This window comes from Coregonus clupeaformis, unplaced genomic scaffold (genome assembly GCF_020615455.1).
Source record: "Coregonus clupeaformis isolate EN_2021a unplaced genomic scaffold, ASM2061545v1 scaf0266, whole genome shotgun sequence".
Taxonomy (NCBI): domain Eukaryota; kingdom Metazoa; phylum Chordata; class Actinopteri; order Salmoniformes; family Salmonidae; genus Coregonus; species Coregonus clupeaformis.
This window is the reverse complement of record NW_025533721.1, coordinates 372,487-393,106: the sequence shown is the minus strand read 5'-3', so window position 1 is coordinate 393,106 and position 20,620 is coordinate 372,487. Positions and strand designations below refer to the sequence as shown.

Here is a 20,620-nt window from a genome sequence, read left to right as displayed (position 1 = left end):
TCTGACCTGAAATCCAATGACAAAGGCCAGCCGGCAAGCCAGTACAGCCCAGAACTCCTTGGAGAGGTCATAGGGGGTGTTGGACCATGGTGTCTCTCTGTAGTTCTTGTATCTGGAGTGGGGATAGAATTGGCTAACTTATTTAATATAAAATGACAACGCATCCAACCAGTATGATAGACATCACACACATTCTCATGATGTAACACCTATTTGAAACAAGGCACAGTGTCGTCCCCCACCAAAGATGCAGCGCTCCCACTTGGGCCAATTAGTGGCAACAATTCAAATGGGAGAGGCTATTCGGATACACCTGGTGCCCAAATTGATGATGTATGTCGCGCAACTGAGAGTCGAGTGGAGACGAATGGATTCGGTTGAGTCAGTCGTCCTGATGAGTCCTTTCCAGATAGCTAGTTGATGCTGGCTAGCTGGCAACAACAGCAGCATGGATCTAGTTAAAACTTGTAAAAGAAAGTGATGTTTATTTCGATGGGCGAGGGAGAAATAACTTGTAGTATTGGTCACCATCTGGATGTCACCGTGACATGCGAATAAGCTAACATAATGACAAGTCGGTGTGAATGACAAGTGTAACAGTGTTGTATTGAGGTGTTTCCCAGTTCCCACTGTTGCTTCCCACTGGGCAGCAGTTGCTTCACCGGGCACATGTCACTGGCGGTAGCTACGTTAGCTACTTGAAGGAAAATGTTGTATATTTTATTTATACAGTGGGGAGAACAAGTATTTGATACACTGCTGATTTTGCAGGTTTTCCTACTTACAAAGCATGTAGAGGTCTGTAATTTTTTATCATAGGTACACTTCAACTGTGAGAGACGGAATCTAAAACAAAATCCAGAAAATCACATTGTATGATTTTTAAGTAATTAATTTGCATTTTATTGCATGACATAAGTATTTGATCACCGACCAACCAGTAAGAATTCCGGCTCTCACAGACCTGTTCATTTTTCTTTAAGAAGCCCTCCTGTTCTCCACTCATTACCTGTATTAACTGCACCTGTTTGAACTCGTTACCTGTATAAAAGACAATAGGCAAGCAGCTTGGTGAGAAGGCAACAACTGTTGGCGCAATTATTAGAAAATGGAAGAAGTTCAAGATGACAGTCAATTACCCTCGGTCTGGGGCTCCATGCAAGATCTCACCTCGTGGGGCATCAATGATCATGAGGAAGGTGAGGGATCAGCCCAGAACTACACGGCAGGACCTGGTCAATGACCTGAAGAGAGCTGGGACCATAGTCTCAAAGAAAAGCATTAGTAACACACTACGCCGTCATGGATTAAAATCCTGCAGCGCACGCAAGGTCCCCCTGCTCAAGCCAGCGCATGTCCAGGCCCGTCTGAAGTTTGCCAATGACCATCTGGATGATCCAGAGGAGGAATGGGAGAAGGTCATGTGGTCTGATGAGACAAAAATAGAGCTTTTTGGTCTAAACTCCACTCGCCGTGTTTGGAGGAAGAAGAAGGATGAGTAAAACCCCAAGAACACCATCCCAACCGTGAAGCATGGAGGTGGAAACATCATTCTTTGGGGATGCTTTTCTGCAAAGGGGACAGGACGACTGCACTGTATTGAGGGGAGGATGGTTGGGGCCATATATCGCGAGATCTTGGCCAACAACCTCCTTCCCTCAGTAAGAGCATTGAAGATGGGTCGTGGCTGGGTCTTCCAGCATGACAACGACCCGAAACACACAGCCAGGGCAACTAAGGAGTGGCTCCGTAAGAAGCATCTCAAGGTCCTGGAATGGCCTAGCCAGTCTCCAGACCTGAACCCAATAGAAAATCTTTGGAGGGAGCTGAAAGTCTGTATTTCCCAGCGACAGCCCCGAAACCTGAAGGTCTGTATGGAGGAGTGGGCCAAAATCCCTGCTGCAGTGTGTGCAAAACTGGTCAAGACCTACAGGAAACATATGATCTCTGTAATTGCAAACAAAGGTTTCTGTACCAAATATTAAGTTCTGCTTTTCTGATGTATCAAATACTTATGTCATGCAATAAAATGCAAATTAATTACTTAAAAATAATAATGTGATTTTCTGGATTTTTGTTTTAGATTCCATCTCTCTCACAGTTGAAGTGTACCTATGATACAAATTACAGACCTCTACATGCTTTGTAAGTAGGAAAACCTGCAAAATCGGCAGTGTATCAAATACCTTTTTCCCTCACTGTGTGTACATATATATATATATATATATATATATATATATATATATATACACAGTGAGGGAAAAAGGTATTTGATCCCCTGCTGATTTTGTATGTTTGCCCACTGACAAAGAAATTATCAGTCTATAATTTTAATGGTAGGTTTATTTGAACATTGAGAGACAGAATAACAACAAAAAAATCCAGAAAAACGCATGTCAAAAATGTTATAAATTGATTTGCATTTTAATGAGGGAAATAAGTATTTGACCCCTTTGCAAAACATGACTTTGTACTTGGTGGCAAAACCCTTGTTGGCAATCACAGAGGTCAGACGTTTCTTGTGATTGGTCACCAGGTTTGCACACATCTCAGGAGGGATTTTGTCCCACTCCTCTTTGCAGATCTTCTCCAAGTCATTAAGGTTTCAAGGCTGACGTTTGGCAACTCCAACCTTCAGCTCCCTCCACAGACTTTCTATGGGATTAAGGTCTGGAGACTGGTTAGGCCACTCCAGGACCTTAATGTGCTTCTTCTTGAGCCACTCCTTTGTTGCCTTAGCCGTGTGTTTTGGGTCATTGTCATGCTGGAATACCCATCCACGACCCATTTGCAATGCCCTGGCTGAGGGAAGGAGGTTCTCACCCAAGATTTGACGGTACATGGCCCCGTCCATTGTCCCTTTGATGTGGTGAAGTTGTCCTGTCCTCTAAGCAGAAAAACACCCCCAAAGCATAATGTTTCCACCTCCATGTTTGACGGTGGGGATGGTGTTCTTGGGGTCAAAGGCAGCATTTCTCCTCCTCCAAACACGGCGAGTTGAGTTGATGCCAAAGAGCTCGATTTTGGTCTCATCTGACCACAACACTTTCACCCAGTTCTCCTCTGAATCATTCAGATGTTCATTGGCAAACTTCAGACAGGCATGTATATGTGCTTTCTTGAGCAGGGGGACCTTGCAGGATTTCAGTCCTTCACGGCGTAGTGTGTTACCAATTGTTTTCTTGGTGACTATGGTCCCAGCTGCCTTGAGATCATTGACAAGATCCTCCCGTGTAGTTCTGGGCTGATTCCTCACCGTTCTCATGATCATTGCAACTCCACGAGGTGAGACCTTGCATGGAGCCCCAGGCCGAGGGAGATTTACAGTTATTTTGTGTTTCTTCCATTTGCGAATAATCGCACCAACTGTTGTCACCTTCTCACCAAGCTGCTTGGCGATGGTCTTGTAGCCCATTCCAGCCTTGTGTAGGTCTACAATCTTGTCCCTGACATCCTTGGAGAGCTCTTGGGTCTTGGCCATGGTGGAGAGTTTGGAATCTGATTGATTGATTGCTTCTGTGGACAGGTGTCTTTTATACAGGTAACAAGCTGAGATTAGGAGCACTCCCTTTAAGAGTGTGCTCCTAATCTCAGCTCGTTACCTGTATAAAAAAGACACCAGAAATCTTTCTGATTGAGAGGGGGTCAAATACTTATTTCCCTCATTAAAATGCAAATCAATTTATAACATTTTTGACATGCGTTTTTCTGGATTTCTTTGTTGTTATTCTGTTAAAATAAACCTACCATTAAAATTATAGACTGATAATTTCTTTGTCAGTGGGCAAACGTACAAAATCAGCAGGGGATCAAATACTTTTTTCCCCCTCACTGTGTAATATATATATATATATATATATATATATATATATACACACATACATACACACACACACTGAACAAAAATATAAACGCAACATGCAACAATTTCAAAGATTTGACTGAGTGACAGTTCATATAAGGAAATCAGTCAATTGAAATAAATAAATTCGACCCTAATCTATGGATTTCATGACTGGGAATACAGATATGGATCTGTTGGTCACAGATACCTTAAAAAAAAAAAAGTAGGGGCGTGGATCAGAAAATCAGTCAGTATCTGGTGTGCCTCATGCAGCGCGACACATCTCCTTCTAATAGAGTTGATCAGGCTGTTGATTGTGGCCTGTGGAATGTTGTCCCACTCCTCTTCAATGGCTGTGTGAAGTTGCTGGATATTGGCGGGAACTGGAACACGCTGTCGTACACATCGGTCCAGAGCATCCCAAACATGCTCAATGGGTGACATGTCTGGTGAGTATGCAGGCCATGGAAGAACTGGGACATTTTCATCTTCCAGGAATGGTGTACAGATCCTTGCGACATGGGGCCGTATATTATCATGCTGAAACATGAGTTGATGGCGGCGGATGAATGGCACTACAATGGGCCTCAGGGTCTCGTCACCGTCTCTCTGTGTATTCAAATTGCCATCGATAAAATGCAATTGTGTTCATTGTCTGTAGCTTATGCCTGCCCATACCATAACCCCACCACCACCATGGGGCACTCTGTTCACAACGTTGACATCAGCAAACCGCTCACCCACACGACACCATACACACTGTCTGCCTTCTGCCCGGTACAGTTGAAACTGGGATTCATCCATGAAGAGCACACTTCTGGCCATCGAAGGTGAGCATTTGCCCACTGAAGTCGGTTACGACGCCGAACTGCAGTCAGGTCAAGGCCCTGGCGAGGACTACGAGCACGCAAATGAGCTTCCCTGAGACGGTTTCTGACAGTTTGTGCAGAAATTATTCGGTTGTGTAAACCCACAGTTTCATCAGCTGACGGGGTGGCTGGTCTCAGATGATCCCGCAGGTGAAGAAGATGGATGTGGAGGTCCTGGGCTGGCGTGGTTACACGTGGTCTGCGGTTGTGAGGCCGGTTGGATGTACTGCTAAATTCTAAAACGACGGCTTATGGTAGAGAAATGAACATTCAATTCTCTGGCAACAGCTCTGGTGGACATTTCTGCAGTCAGCATGCCAATTGCACGCTTCCTTAAAACTTGAGACATCTGTGGCAATGTGTTGTATGACAAAACTGCACATTTTAGAGTGGACTTTTATTGTCCCCAGCAGAAGGTGCACCTGTGTCATGATCATGGTGTTTAATCAGCTTCTTGATATGCCATACCTGTCAGGTATGGATAGTAACAAAACATGTGTCCGTTATAGCGCCACCAGTTGGTCGATATGAATGTTCTTGCATATGTTGAGTCTTGAGAAGGGTTGCAAAGGGACAATATATATTACTGGAAACTTGTGAAGTTTACCAGTAAACAACCAGAATTGTTGTATCTTTCAAGGAATTTATGTAATCCATCACAAGACAGATTATTACAGGTGTCTGTAATTACATTTGGCCCTCTGTGGGGCCTTATCACATGTAAAATATTTGAAATAATGAAAAAACAATAATAGAATGACAAAGCTGTAAAACATTATCCTAAACCATCAATTTAGTGAATACCATTGGTGTTTAATATGAGGGTTTCAGCATGATCCCTTTTAATTATACATTTTATTTATTTTACTATGTCAATATGTACACTATATATACAAAATTATGTGGACACCTTCAAAATTAGTGGATTCGGCTATTTCAGCCACACCTGTTGCTGACAGGTGTATAAAATCGAGCACACAGCCATGCAATCTTCATAGACAAACATTGGCAGTAGAATGGCCTTACTGAAGAGCTCAGTGACTTTCAACATGGCACCGTCATAGGATGCCACCTTTCCAACAAGTCAGTAAGTCACATTTCTGCCCTGCTAGACCTGGTCAAATGTAAGTGCTGTTATTGTGAAGTGGAAACGTCTAGGAGCAACAACGGCTCAGCCGTCGAAGTGGTAGGTCTCACAAGCTCACAGAACGGGACCGCCGTGTGCTGAAGCGCGTAAAAATTGTCTGTCCTCGGTTGCAACACTCACTACCAAGTTTCAAACTGCCTCTGGAAGCAATGTCAGCACAATAACTGTTCATCGGAGCTTCATGAAATGGGTTTCCATGGCCGAGCAGCCGCACACAAGCCTAAGATCACCATGTGCAATGCCAAGCATCGGCTGGAGTGGTGTAAACCTCGCCGTCATTGGACTCTGGAGCAGAGGAAACGCGTTCTCTGGAGTGATGAATCACGCTTCACCATCTGGCAGTCCGACTGACAAATCTGGGTTTGGCGGATGCCAGGAGAACGCTACCTGCCCGAAACTGTAAAGTTTAGTGGATGAGGAATAATGGTCTGGGGCTGTTTTTCATGGGTCAGGCTATGCTCCTTAGTTCCAGTGAAGGGAAATCTTAACGCTACAGCATACAATTACATTCTAGACGATTCTGTGCTTCCAACTTTGTGGCAACAGTTTGGGGAAGGCCCTTTCCTGTTTCAGCATGAAAGCGCGGTCCATACAGAAATTGTTTGTCGAGATCGCTGTGGAAGAACTTGACTGGCCTGCACAGAGCCCTGACCTCAACCCCATCGAACACCTTTGGGATGAATTGGAATGCCGACTGCGAGCCAGGCCTAATCGCCCAACACCAGTGCCCGACCTCACTAATGCTCTTGTGGCTGAATGGATGCAAGTGCCCGCAGCAATGTTCCAACATCTAGTAGAAAGCCTTCCCAGAAGAGTGGAGGCTGTTATAGCAGCAAAGCGGGGACCAACTCCATATTAATACCCATGATTTTGGAATGAGATGTTCGACATTTTGGTCATGTAGTGTATTTGTTGTCAATGTTTTGTCGTCAAACTGGTGACAGTTGTGAAAAAAGTCAATAGTTGGAAGAGTTGCAGAGTTTATTGAAAATAATGCCATTGTTGATTAGATGCTTTTGAAATTAATTAGGCAATTTTTCTCTTGAACCATATGGTTTATCTAATAGAAACTCATTGACAATATGGACACATATATATAAAAAATAAAGTTATTCAAGTAGAAATGACAAAAGTTGCCATAGATTCTGTTAAATTGCCCAAATTATTGAAGACTCCGGTTACTTTGGTAAATTACCGTTAGCTTTGGTCAATAGCGGCCATGTTGTTTTAATTACTAGTCTGGAAAATATTACGTTGAGACCTTTCATGCAAGTTTCATGCAGATCGATCATACAGTGCCAGAGGAGAAGCGTTTTTGTGTTTTTCATTCAAAATGGCGGAGAATCCATCATGGTGGACCTTACAGGTCACTGAGGCAAAACTGTTCCTTGTGAAGAGAGGGACCTATGTAGCGAATTTCATGACATTATGTCAAACAGAGTGAGGAGCGTGACCTTTCAAAGTTGTCATTTTCAATCGCTTGTTATAGTGCCACCATCTGGCCAATCCGTGTAATTGTGTAAATGTCGGACCTCTATGGCAAGACATCATTCACCCAAGTTTCGTCAAAATTGGGCCAGTGGTGTCTGAGATATTGTGTGTGACGTATGTACGTACGCACACACGTATGGACGGAGACAGATTCATAGTATAGTCCCCTTCCTGATTTCATCGTGGGGGGCAATAATATTTGGATTGTCTTACCTGCATATCTGCACTTCATACCCGAGGTGCATTGGCTGCAGAGGAGCAGTGCCAGGCTGGAAGTCACTGACGTTGAAGTAGGACAGGGTGTGGTTGACAAAGCCATGCATGGAGCCATCAGGGCTGTACATGTACTGGTAGACTAGTCGAGGGATGAAGTCTGACGTAAAGGAAATCACAAACGCCTGGAGAGAGCAGACAGAGGAGAGGGGAGAGGTGTTATGACCAAAATTATCTCCAAATGTCCACTAACGCAAATTACAAAATGTCAACATAGTATAATCTTGATGACAGACCTGGAAATAATGAGCACTTTAAATGTTTTTATTAATGTGAAGGTATGCACTTACATTTACAATGACTGCTACTTTGCTGAGCCCTCTCAGAAGATTATACCAGATGCCTGAGAGAAAAAATAAGATATGGAGATATGCCCAAAACACCAATAACTGGGTAGACAAGTGGGCTTTATAACATGTACCTACTTTAATTAAAAATGGTAGATGCAATGGTTGATTCATTGGTTAAAAGAAATGTATAATGGTCACACCATAAATGAAAAACATTAACAAAAATAAATGTATATCCCACTGAATGGATATAATGATAAGGGGTTTAAGGATCATTAGATTTTACTGCATTATGAGAAAAATGTATTGCATTCAAACCAAATAGCCACAGTATTTGGTCAAAGTCAGAGACTGACTCAATGACGTAATCACACAAACAAGACCAAAACATTTGTGAGGGACCTGTGTTTTCAGATGGGAAACTCCTGCTACCTATTTCAATTTGGTATCTATCATGTAGGGTCAATCCTGGGAATCTCCAATTAAGTCAAATTCAATTTGAAAAGTCGAAGAAATTGGGCAAAAAAAGTTAATTTTATTATAGCATCAATAGACCAGTGCTGTTAAAGTGTGTAGATGGAAACTTACCAATGTCTTTTGCTCTGGCTGCGATGGGCCTCCTGACCTCTGTGACAAACTTCTTAGCATCCAGACGGATCTCGATGATGTTATTGAGCAGAGCAAAGAGTGGCGCCAAGGGAAAGGAGGCCACAAACAGGGTCACCATCCCAAACTGGATGACTGCGAGTTAAAAAACAAAACTGATATATTCAAATGGACATTATAACCACAAGGAAATCAACACAAAGCATGCTGGGTAGACTAGATCTCAAATTAGATAACTGGAGCATGAGTATAGAGGGAAGTTGTAAAGAGGAGCACAGGGCATATCTGAAATGAAGCCTATAATCATCTCCTTCTAATACCAGATTATGCTAGATATGCATTTACATTTTTTACATTTAAATGCACAGTACATACTACAAAGAGAACACATGAGAGATGAACATGTCTTAGCAAAAATGAATCAGATGGTGGAATGAGGACACACCATGTTTCTGCACTTGCTTTCAGATGGCCACAGTCAGAAACCTTACCGAAATGTACTGGGTAAAACTTGCAGAGATTCAAGCAACAAAAAAAAAAAGGCCCACTTCACAGTCTGAATGGGTTCAAACACTCTGGCCTTTTGTGCCTTTGTGCAGGTTTCATGTCTGCTGCATCCATATATTAATTCTAGCTGGTTTTCAGTTGAGTACCCTTGAAAAAGCCACTTAAACAGGCATGCCTACCAACCTAAAGATGGACTGAATCTTTGAGTCAGTGTAGATGGGACTGTATGCCACAGCAATATAACTGTGCTTCTATAGCTGCTACCCGGAGATTAACCATTTCTAGTTGATAAAGTTGTACAGTATAACTAGTATAACTACTAACTAGACAGATTGAACTAACCCTGGAATCATCACCACAATCCTTCTTTATGGCGTCTATGCATCAGGGTATGGTGTGGTGTGCCAGGGTATGGTCATGGAACTGCATTATAAACACTTTAGCTCAAAATACTGTGAATGAATTCCATAAAGTAATTATTCAAGGTTTATCCACTGCACGGATAGTGAGAGGGAGCAGTAAGATTGTAGTAGTATCAGTTTGTTATGGCACAGATGTACAGATGTTTGAGGTTTCCCCCATCTCCATCTTACACAATGTGTCTTTTCAATGAACATGCTTTAGAGATTGTCCAGTTATTCAGTTTGATGCTGCAATTATGAAAGATGCCACTGATAAAGACATATAAGGACTAAAGTAAAATCAGGTCAACTGAATCCACTTAGGCTGATTACATGGGCATTATAGACGGAACGGTTCTCTGCTTCTCCACTGAAGATTATCTCATGCAGAGAATATGCATTTTAGAAAGGGTTCCACATCGGAGGTTTTACAACTAATCAGGATCTAATACTGTGAGTTGCATGAAATAACATTTCTTATCATTAAATCAAATGTCATGCTATGCTGTCGATAAAGGGATTACTGCGTAAAGAGCAGTGGTTACTGAGGATAACATTTTATTGCTTGCTATTTCCAGTAATCAATGACATTTAACAAAGTTGCCAATTTCATACAAACATTGTTGTCATCCCTGCATAAAAAACCCACAAAGACCTGACCTCAATAGCAAGAGCTTAAAACCAAGAGTTTAAAATAATTTGTCAACTAATGTACACACTACACTGGTCAGTATGTCGTGCACAGTACATTAGATGTAATTCATTGGCAGTAATTAGTTGACCTTAAAAGGGAAATGCCAATCAGACATGCTTATCACATCCCTAGAATTAAATAGGATCTATATGATCTACAGTGAGGGAAAAAAGTATTTGATCCCCTGCTGATTTTGTATGTTTGCCCACTGACAAAGACATGATCAGTCTATAATTTTAATGGTAGGTTTATTTGAACAGTGAGAGACAGAATAACAACAACAAAAATCCAGAAAAACGCATGTCAAAAATGTTATAAATTGATTTGCATTTTAATGAGGGAAATAAGTATTTGACCCCTCTGCAAAACAAGACTTAGTACTTGGTGGCAAAACCTTTGTTGGCAATCACAGAGGTCAGACGTTTCTTGTAGTTGGCCACCAGGTTTGCACACATCTCAGGAGGGATTTTGTCCCACTCCTCTTTGCAGATCTTCTCCAAGTCATTAAGGTTTCGAGCCTGACGTTTGGCAACTCGAACCTTCAGCTCCCTCCACAGATTTTCTATGGGATTAAGGTCTGGAGACTGGCTAGGCCACGCCAGGTCCTTAATGTGCTTCTTCTTGAGCCACTCCTTTGTTGCCTTAGCCGTGTGTTTTGGGTCATTGTCATGCTGGAATACCCATCCACGACCCATTTTCAATGCCCTGGCTGAGGGAAGGAGGTTCTCACCCAAGATTTGACGGTACATGGCCCCGTCCATCGTCCCTTTGATGTGGTGAAGTTGTCCTGTCCCCTTAGCAGAAAAACACCCCCAAAGCATAATGTTTCCACCTCCATGTTTGACGGTGGGGATGGTGTTCTTGGGGTCATAGGCAGCATTCCTCCTCCTCCAAACACGGCTAGTTGAGTTGATGCCAAAGAGCTCGATTTTGGTCTCATCTGACCACAACACATTCACCCAGTTCTCCTATGAATCATTCAGATGTTCATTGGCAAACTTCAGACGGGCCTGTATATGTGCTTTCTTGAGCAGGGGGACCTTGTGGGCGCTGCAGGATTTCAGTCCTTCACGGCGTAGTGTGTTACCAATTGTTTTCTTGGTGACTATGGTCCCAGCTGCCTTGACATCATTGACAAGATCCTCCCGCGTAGTTCTGGGCTGATTCCTCACCGTTCTCATGATCATTGCAACTCCACGAGGTGAGATCTTGCATGGAGCCCCAGGCCGAGGGAGATTGACAGTTCTTTTTTGTTTCTTCCATTTGCGAATAATCGCACCAACTGTTGTCACCTTCTCACCAAGCTGCTTGGCGATGGTCTTGTAGCCCATTCCAGCCTTGTGTACATCTACAATCTTGTCCCTGACATCCTTGGAGAGCTCTTTGGTATTGGCCATGGTGGAGAGTGGCCAATACCAAAGAGCTCTCTCCAGTGGGCAAACGTACAAAATCAGCAAAGGATCAAATACTTTTTTCCCTCACTGTATATGATCCTTTGCTCCAAATCTCTACTCACGGCACACTGCAGTAGTTCATTTTCCTTCTGTCTCATGTGATAAGGAGCATTTGGAATAGGGTGGGCTGAGGGCGGCTGATCATCATTAAGCTGTCAGGAGCTTTACATGATGTGCAGAGAGACAGACATATGACTCACTCATCTCCATGTACTCTGGGCTGAGGCCCACAAAGGGACCCAGGAAGTGGTCCTTCTCATGGCGCTGTAGGGTCATGTTATAGTCCTCCTGCTGCTGAGAGTCCATTTCAGACCTCTGACGCCTGATCAGCTTCTTTATTTTACTGTAGTGAGCAGAGAAAATAAATGGTATTAATATGAGTCTAGCCCTGAGCATCATTCTTTTAATGCTTGTGTGCTTGTGTGTGTGTGTGTGTGTGCCTGCATGCATGTGCGTGTGAGAGTGAGTGGGTGTGTGTGTGATTATGTCCTAGTTTCATCCAGACAGTTTGGCGCCTGTTCTGTACTGTACTTACGGGATGGCGATTTCAAACAGGTTGTTCTGGATGAGCTGTTTGCCCAGCATGGTGATGCAGAGCTGAATACACAGCTCCATCAGGCAACCTGCGTGGGCACACTGGTGTGCAGACGAGACAGCAGTCAAACCAATCAGACACACAGATAACAGAGGTAATCTCAATCTAACAGGTTGGAAGGGCTATAATTGTTATACTTCTGTTTTCTCTGATAGGTTGGTTAGCTTTGATGTTATCTACAATGCCAACTGTCTTTAGGATAGGGCTCAAGGGCACCAGGCCTGGAACCTATACGACTGCCCTGGGATACCTATAACGGATCTTTCCCCTGTTACTTTGTAAACAAGGGAGGGTTATAACCATTACAGCATATGGTAATATTTCCATTGATTATCCAGCATTGCATCATGAAGAATTTAGACTTTTTTTGGTCAGCATTTAAAAAGCTTTCTGGTCAATGTTTAAAGATAAACACAGTTGATTACCTCCTCCATCCTGTATGACCCGATAACATACACATAGTCCCCAGGACGCCCAACCATTCTGTGGACATACAGGTTGAAAAAGGGTAACATTCATTGGCCACTGTATCTGTAAGAAGTGTAAATCACACTACAATACACATTATTAAACAGACTTGGGTTTTATGGTGAAAGTTTCTATGGCAAATATCTGTTTAGATATTTGAGTTGTGAAGAGGCTTATTAGTCAAATAGAGTAGAGGAGAGTTCAACCTGCCCCTGAAGAAGGCCAGGTAGACGATGGGGGTGAAGGCGTTGGCAAACTTCAGAACAAAGGTCTTGAAAATCAGCCTCTCCTCAAAACTCTTGTCAGTCTTTGGCACCTCTGAGAATACAAACACAATGAGTCACCTGATTGATAAAAAACTGGAGAGGTTTCAGTGATCAAGGGGGTTATAATCCAGAACTGTAGCTTTTGTAGCCGACACTGAAAAGTAGTTGAGGAAGGTAGTTAAAAATGTAATAAAACAATTTGAAATACAGTCAATACAGGTAGCACTCGCGGATAGACTGCAGGGCCTAATACAGGGTGAGCTTGGCTAATATGATACAGTTGTGTGATCACAGCATCCTTTTCATATTTAAGGGACTAACCAAGAAGAGTGAGCCTGCGAGCTAAGGCACCGTAGACCTCATCCATGATGATGATCATCACCAGGTTGATGACAGCAGCGGTGCCCTTGACAGTTGCCCGGACGTTGGAGCGAGCCGTGAGATTGGAGCTCATGTGTAAGGCAGCCCTGATGGAGATTCTGTACAGGATGACCCCGAACACTATGGCAAAGGTCACACCAACCTGCAGAGGAGGCAAGAGAAGACAACCTTCGACTTCATGAGCTGTTTATGGCCAGGCTCCACACCCTAATAGGGATAATTTGTTTATCTTAATTATATCACAAATCAACTTTTACCAGTTGAATGTAAACACAAATAAAATGCTTTTTTGTATTAAAATGTTTCTGAAATATAGTCTTAAAATATGCAAATTAAGCTATTTCTCATTAAATATGCACATATTTTCATATCATGCTAATTATTTTTTCTGGACACTGGATGAAGTCAGCCTAAATATTTTTGTTTCATTTTGTCAAGACACTCCAGGAGCGGACTTGTCCAGAGCAGATTGTGGATAAATACGCTTTTCATCTTTCAATCTGTAAAATACAAAAGACATATGTAAAATAAAATATTATCTAGAATACAAAATTAACAGCATAGCAACAATTCCCTCTGGGCAAGTCTGGAGAATATATCTAAGGACAACCACACCACATTTGGTGAATGCAGATGCTTCTGAAGCTGAGAAAAATATGTTGATGTGTGGGAAGAGTCGGACTTTCCGGAAATGGCAGTTAAAGACAAGTACACTGAATTAAGATTACTTGCTGTATAACTCTGATGATAGAGCTAAATGTGCGCAATTGTTTTGCATGGAATAATCAGACATTTGTAGTTCTGACAATGCTCAATAGGTGATGATTTTAAAACCAAATAGTTATAGGCTAACATTTATTTAACAATCCCTTCAAAACGGCAAGTAGTTGTCAATGATTTTAGCGAAGCTGGTTCTCTCCACGTATTGTGACGTTTTATTGAAAATAACCTATCCACCTCATTTTCGAACATTGCTATGGGTACAGCCAAACAAAGGAAGTGATGGATTCCGACTTCTGCTTTACTTCCCTACTGCAGTGTGCAGGTGGCATACTTGCCAGTGTAAATTATTTGAAGGAATCAATTTATACAGCATAAAAGTGAAGTAAACAAGTATAAGCGTAAGTGTAATTTAATATGGATTTTGTTCAAGTTCGCTAACGTTAGCTAGACCTACTAGTTATGTTGTGTTAACGTTAGTTGTGGTGTCAGAGTTATGATAAACTATAGGCTAACTATAAAACGTTGGTGAGCATCCACTCCAGAGGAAGTTTATCGTTCTACAGTCCTACACCTGTCAATCAACTGATCGACGCATCCTACTGCATGCTGCCTATTAAGTTGGTAAAACAAGACCATTCAGCGCTTTCAGGGTGTGTTCATTGTCACAGTGACAACTGCAAATAATACTTCAATGTAGGCCTAATGAAAAATATAGTAACTTGTATTTAAATGTAGCAATTCAAACAACAAACGCTGTTTAGCCTGCGCCTCTTTTACAGCATGTCATTGCCTCGTTGCTCAAGTGGTTTTCAAGTGATTTCCATTTTTCTAACGATTGTCAAGTCCTTTGGGTCGTCTTTTTCAGTGATCATCTCTCTGTCCTGTACAACTATTTGCAATGCATCAGTGCAACAATGTTATCATAACTGGCCAAAAGTGATCACACCAATGCACTTTCTCTCTTCAACTTTCCCTGACATGCATTTTCTATGCTGTACACTCTTAGAAAAAAGGAGAACCATACAGGGTTCTTCGGTTTGTCCCAATAGGGGAACACTTTTTGGTGCTGGGTAGAACCCTTTGCAGAGGGTTCTTTCTAGAACTGTCTATGCAGGATTCTTTAAAGTACCCCCTGTATATGGTTCTACATAGAACACTCTATAAAGGGTTCTGCCTAGAACCGTCTATGAAGGGTTCTACCGAGAACCCTTTTATCTTTGGAGGGTTCTTCCTAGAACCCTCTATGAACGGTTCCACCAGCCATATTAGCATTTAAAATGTCATTATTTATGACAGTACATTACATACAGTATATCATAAGGCCTTTCTTTGATGGCCTAGTTATACCCTAACTCAGCGGTGTTAGGAATCTCCTGGTTTACAGGCCACATCAGGGATGTAAGTCACATGCTGGCTTAAAAAGTGATGTGTAATTCCTATTGGTCCAGCCAGAGTTAGGATATCCAACTAGTGGAATTGTTAATAACCCACAATCTACATTCAGAATGACTGCCAGGATAGGGGAGATTGAACACAGACTACCTCAATCATCTAAACTGGAACAAACATCTCAGTAAGGGGTACAATAAATCAAAATACTAACAGATTGGATTAGTTTAGAAAACTACATTTATTTTTGTGTAGCATACAATTAAATAAACCAATCAATGTGGTCCTCTGTAGCTCAATTGGTAGAGCATGGCGCTTGTAACGCCAGGGTAGTGGGTTCGATCCCTGGGACCACCCATACGTAAAAATGTATGCACACATGACTGTAAGTCACTTTGGATAAAAGCGTCTGCTAAATGGCATATTATTATTATTATTATTGTACATGCAAAAACACAAATATTGCAGTAAAACAAACAATTCTGAAAATATCCCTGCAATAGAGCATTCTGGGAAATATTATATATGGTTCTATGTAGAACCCTTCTTGACTTCCAAAGAATCCTTCTTACCTTCCAAAGAATCATCTAAGACACCTATCTTCCAAAAATGGTTCTTAGGATGTTAAAGGTTCTAGGGAGAACCTGTTGCCTTACAAAGGGTTACTCTGACCAAACCTGTGGCATATAGCCTATTGCGCACAGGAACAGATGGAAGAGAGAGGCTATTGATGTGTAGAGTAAGAAGCTAAATATTATCTAGATATTAGGCCATTCATTAGCTAAATATTGAAGAGCAAGAAAAAACAGATGATGAAATGGCAGATCTGTAGTGCGTTCCTTCAGGCTGCGCTCTGTGGTTGTCGGGCACTCAAAGCTCCACTATTGATTAGGCCTAGGCTTCCGTCTTTAAACAAGATCATTATTATACCTGGGCTACAACACAGTGCAATGAGGAAGTTATTATTGTTATCAAGTGAGTACACAATTATTGTCCCTAGGCTGTAAATTTGAATAACCGCTCAAACATCCTGTTTTCTTTTATGCCAAAATAACTGCATAGGTCTACAGCCTAGGCCTAATTATGCAACCATTTGGATCAGTTTGGGTCTATTCTCGACAGTTTAGAAGGTCCAGAAAGGTACGTTAGCCGGCCAATCATATGGTGTATTTTGTCTGGATGTAGCCTATCAGTGTTAAGATAAGCCTACTATAGGACAATATGGGCTTCTCCTTTCCAAATCCCCGCCTGTTCTTAATGCTTTAGCCTATTTTACATTCAGCAAGCAAGAGGAAGCATGCATCTGTCCTCCAATAGGCTATTAGTAGGCTAAAGAAAATCAGTTGAAATACACTGAACAAAAATATAAACGCAACATGTAAAGTGTTGGTCCCATGTTTCATGAGCTGAAATAAAAGATCCCCAGAAATGTTCCATACGCACAAAAAGCTTATTTCTCTGAAATGTGCACAAATTTGTTTACATCCCTGTTAATGAGCATTTCTCCTCTGCCAAGATAATCCATCCACCTGACAGGTGTGGCATATCAAGAAGCTGATTAAACAGTATGATTATTACACAGGTGCACCTTGTGCTGCGGACAAAAAGGCCATTCTAAAATGTGCAGTTTTGTCACACAACACAATGCCACAGATGTCTCAAGTTTTGAGGGAGCATGCAATTGGCATGATGACTGCAGGAATATCCACCAGCACTGTTGACAGATAATTTAATGTTAATTTCTCTACCATAAGCCGCCTCCAATGTCTTTTAGAGAATTTGGCAGTACGTCCAACCAGCCTCACAACCGCAGACCACGTGTATGGTGTCGTGTGGGCGAGCGGTTTGCTGATGTCAACATTGTGAGCAGAGTGCCCTATGGTGGCGGTGGGGTTATGGTATGAGCAGGCATAAGCTACGGACAACGAACACAATTGCATTATATCTCTGGCAATTTGAATGCACAGAGATACCGTGACGAGATCATGAGGCCCATTGTAGTGCCATTCATTTGCCGCCATCACCTCATGTTGCAGCATGATAATGCACGGCCCCATGTCGCAATGATCTGTACACAATTCCTGGAAGCTGAAAATGTTTGAATTCTTACATGGCCTGCATACTCACCAGACATGTCACCCATTGAGCACGTTTGGGATGCTCTGGATTGACGTGTAAGACAGCGTGTTCCAGTTCCCACCAATATCCAGCAACTTTGCACAGCCATTGAAGAGGAGTGGGACAACATTCCACAGGCCACAATCAACGGCCTGATCAACTCTATGCAAAGGAGATGTGTCACGCTGCATGAGGCAAATGTTGGTCAATCCCGATACTGACTGGTTTTCTGATCCACGCCCCTACCTTTTTTTTAAAGGTATCTGTGGCCAACAGAAGCATGTCTGTATTACCAGTCAGTGAATATAACCGTCAATTTCCACAGTGAATTATGTCTTTTTTTAATCAGATAACAAAATCGTAACCTACACTATGTGCGCTCCCGAGGCTGCGTTTGCCCTCCCTCCCAGTCCCCAGGTATGCAGCTCGAAAAGCTACCCTTTTGTTTCCGTTTTTTAGGGACAAGAAATGTATGCTACAACAACACAATGTAATGAAGAATATTATTATTGTTTTCAAGTGAGTACACAACTCCAGTCTAGGCTGTAAACTTCAGTGAATAGCCTAGGTCATTTGAATAACCGCTCCAAAGCCTGGCGTTTTGGATGCTTGATTGGGCAACCATTTGGATCAGATACAGTGGGGGAAAAAGTATTTAGTCAGCCACCAATTGTACAAGTTCTCCCACTTAAAAAGATGAGAGGCCTGTAATTTTCATCATAGGTACACGTCAACTATGACAGACAAATTGAGATTTTTTTTTCCAGAAAATCACATTGTAGGATTTTTAATGAATTTATTTGCAAATTATGGTGGAAAATAAGTATTTGGTCACCTACAAACAAGCAAAGTTTCTGGCTCTCATAGACCTGTAACTTCTTCTTTAAGAGGCTCCTCTGTCCTCCACTCACCTGTATTAACGGCACCTGTTTGAACTTGTTATCAGTATAAAAGACACCTGTCCACAACCTCAAACAGTCACACTCCAAACTCCACTATGGCCAAGACCAAAGAGCTGTCAAAGGACACCAGAAACAAAATTGTAGACCTGCACCAGGCTGGGAAGACTGAATCTGCAATAGGTAAGCAGCTTGGTTTGAAGAAATCAACTGTGGGAGCAATTATCAGGAAATGGAAGACATACAAGACCACTGATAATCCCCCTCGATCTGGGACTCCACGCAAGATCTCACCCCGTGGGGTCAAAATTATCACAAGAACGGTGAGCAAAAATCCCAGAACCACACGGGGGGACCTAGTGAATGACCTGCAGAGAGCTGGGACCAAAGTAACAAAGCCTACCATCAGTAACACACTATGCCGCCAGGGACTCAAATCCTGCAGTGCCAGACGTGTCCCCCTGCTTAAGCCAGTACATGTCCAAGCCCGTCTGAAGTTTGCTAGAGTGCATTTGGATGATCCAGAAGAGGATTGGGAGAATGTCATATGGTCAGATGAAACCAAAATATAACTTTTTGGTAAAAACTCAACTCGTTGTGTTTGGAGGACAAAGAATGATGAGTTGCATCCAAAGAACACCATACCTACTGTGAAGCATGGGGGTGGAAACATCATGCTTTGGGGCTGTTTTTCTGCAAAGGGACCAGGACGACTGATCCGTGTAAAGGAAAGAATGAATGGGGCCATGTATCGTAAGATTTTGAGTGAAAACCTCCTTCCATCAGCAAGGGCATTGAAGATGAAACGTGGCTGGGTCTTTCAGCATGACAATGATCCCAAACACACCGCCCGGGCAACGAAGGAGTGGCTTCGTAAGAAGCATTTCAAGGTCCTGGAGTGGCCTAGCCAGTCTCCAGATCTCAACATTTTACATTTACATTTGACATTTTAGTCATTTAGCAGACGCTCTTATCCAGAGCGACTTCCAGTTAGTGAGTGCATACATATTTTAATTTATTTTTCATACTGGCCCCCCGCGGGAATCGAACCCACAACCCTGGCGTTGCAAACGCCATGCTCTACCAACATCCCTGCCGGCCATTCCCTCCCCTACCCTGGACGACGCTGGGCCAATTGTGCACCGCCCCATGGGTCTCCCGGTCACGACCCCATAGAAAATCTTTGGAGGGAGTTGAAAGTCCGTGTTGCCCAGCGACAGCCCCAAAACATCACTGCTCTAGAGGAGATCTGCATGGAGGAATGGGCCAAAATACCAGCAACAGTGTGTGAAAACCTTGTGAAGACTTACAGAAAACGTTTAACCTGTGTCATTGCCAACAAAGGGTATATAACAAAGTTTGAGAAACTTTTGTTATTGACCAAATACTTATTTTCCACCATAATTTGCAAATAAATTCATAAAAAATCCTACAATGTGATTTTCTGGATTTTTTTTTCTCATTTTGTCTGTCATAGTTGACGTGTACCTATGATGAAAATTACAGGCCTCTCTCATATTTTTAAGTGGGAGAACTTGCACAATTGGTGGCTGACTAAATACTTTTTTTGGTCCAGGCACATTAGCAGGCCAGTAATATGGTGTATTTTGTCAGTATGTATCAGCTAACAGAATCATGCTAATGAAGGGATTTCTAGTGGAAAACATATTAATTATGATAATGCGCGAGCGGAGAGGAAGTTGTTTCCGTGTTTGGCTTCCATGTTTTAAAAAGCGTTCGAAAATGAGTTGGATAATGGTTTTAGCTATATTTTTATAGAAACGATGTAGGCCTTATGACCTTTTTAACCATTGTGGCACAGTTTCTATGTTCATAATGATAACAAGAAAATATGTCAAATGACTTGAATAGCCTATGGGAAAAGTGTAAAAATGTGTATTAGCACCAGTAGGCTGTGACTGAAATGCATCAGAAAAGTATTGGAAAATTCAGGAAAACATCAGGAAAGCTCGTCAGGTAGGCTATATACAGGTAACTGCAAAAATTATGGAAACACATAAAGTGTCTTAATAGGGCGTTGGGCCACCATGAGCCAGAACAGCTTCAGTGCACCCTGGCATAGATTCTACAAGTGTCTGGAACTCCATTGGAGGGATGCGACGCCATTCTTCCATGATAATTTCCATCATTTGGTGATTTGTTGATTGTGTTGGAAAACCCTGTCACAGGTGCTGCTCCAGAATC

General features: G+C 42.3%; 1 protein-coding gene across 2 annotated transcripts in view; it reads right to left on the bottom strand.

The window, feature by feature from the left end:
* Nucleotides 1-20,620, bottom strand: part of LOC121573324 (anoctamin-1-like) — a 58,662-nt gene that overhangs the window by 1,880 nt on the left and 36,162 nt on the right. For both annotated transcript variants that reach the window (XM_041885205.2, XM_041885206.2), the window contains 9 exons: nucleotides 13,227-13,428; nucleotides 12,846-12,957; nucleotides 12,597-12,654; nucleotides 12,112-12,212; nucleotides 11,777-11,919; nucleotides 8,503-8,655; nucleotides 7,915-7,967; nucleotides 7,565-7,749; nucleotides 7-112 (listed from right to left, as the gene is read on the bottom strand). In XM_041885205.2, the coding sequence (XP_041741139.2) occupies nucleotides 7-112; nucleotides 7,565-7,749; nucleotides 7,915-7,967; nucleotides 8,503-8,655; nucleotides 11,777-11,919; nucleotides 12,112-12,212; nucleotides 12,597-12,654; nucleotides 12,846-12,957; nucleotides 13,227-13,428 (1,113 nt within the window). The remainder of the gene's footprint in view (nucleotides 1-6; nucleotides 113-7,564; nucleotides 7,750-7,914; nucleotides 7,968-8,502; nucleotides 8,656-11,776; nucleotides 11,920-12,111; nucleotides 12,213-12,596; nucleotides 12,655-12,845; nucleotides 12,958-13,226; nucleotides 13,429-20,620) is intronic.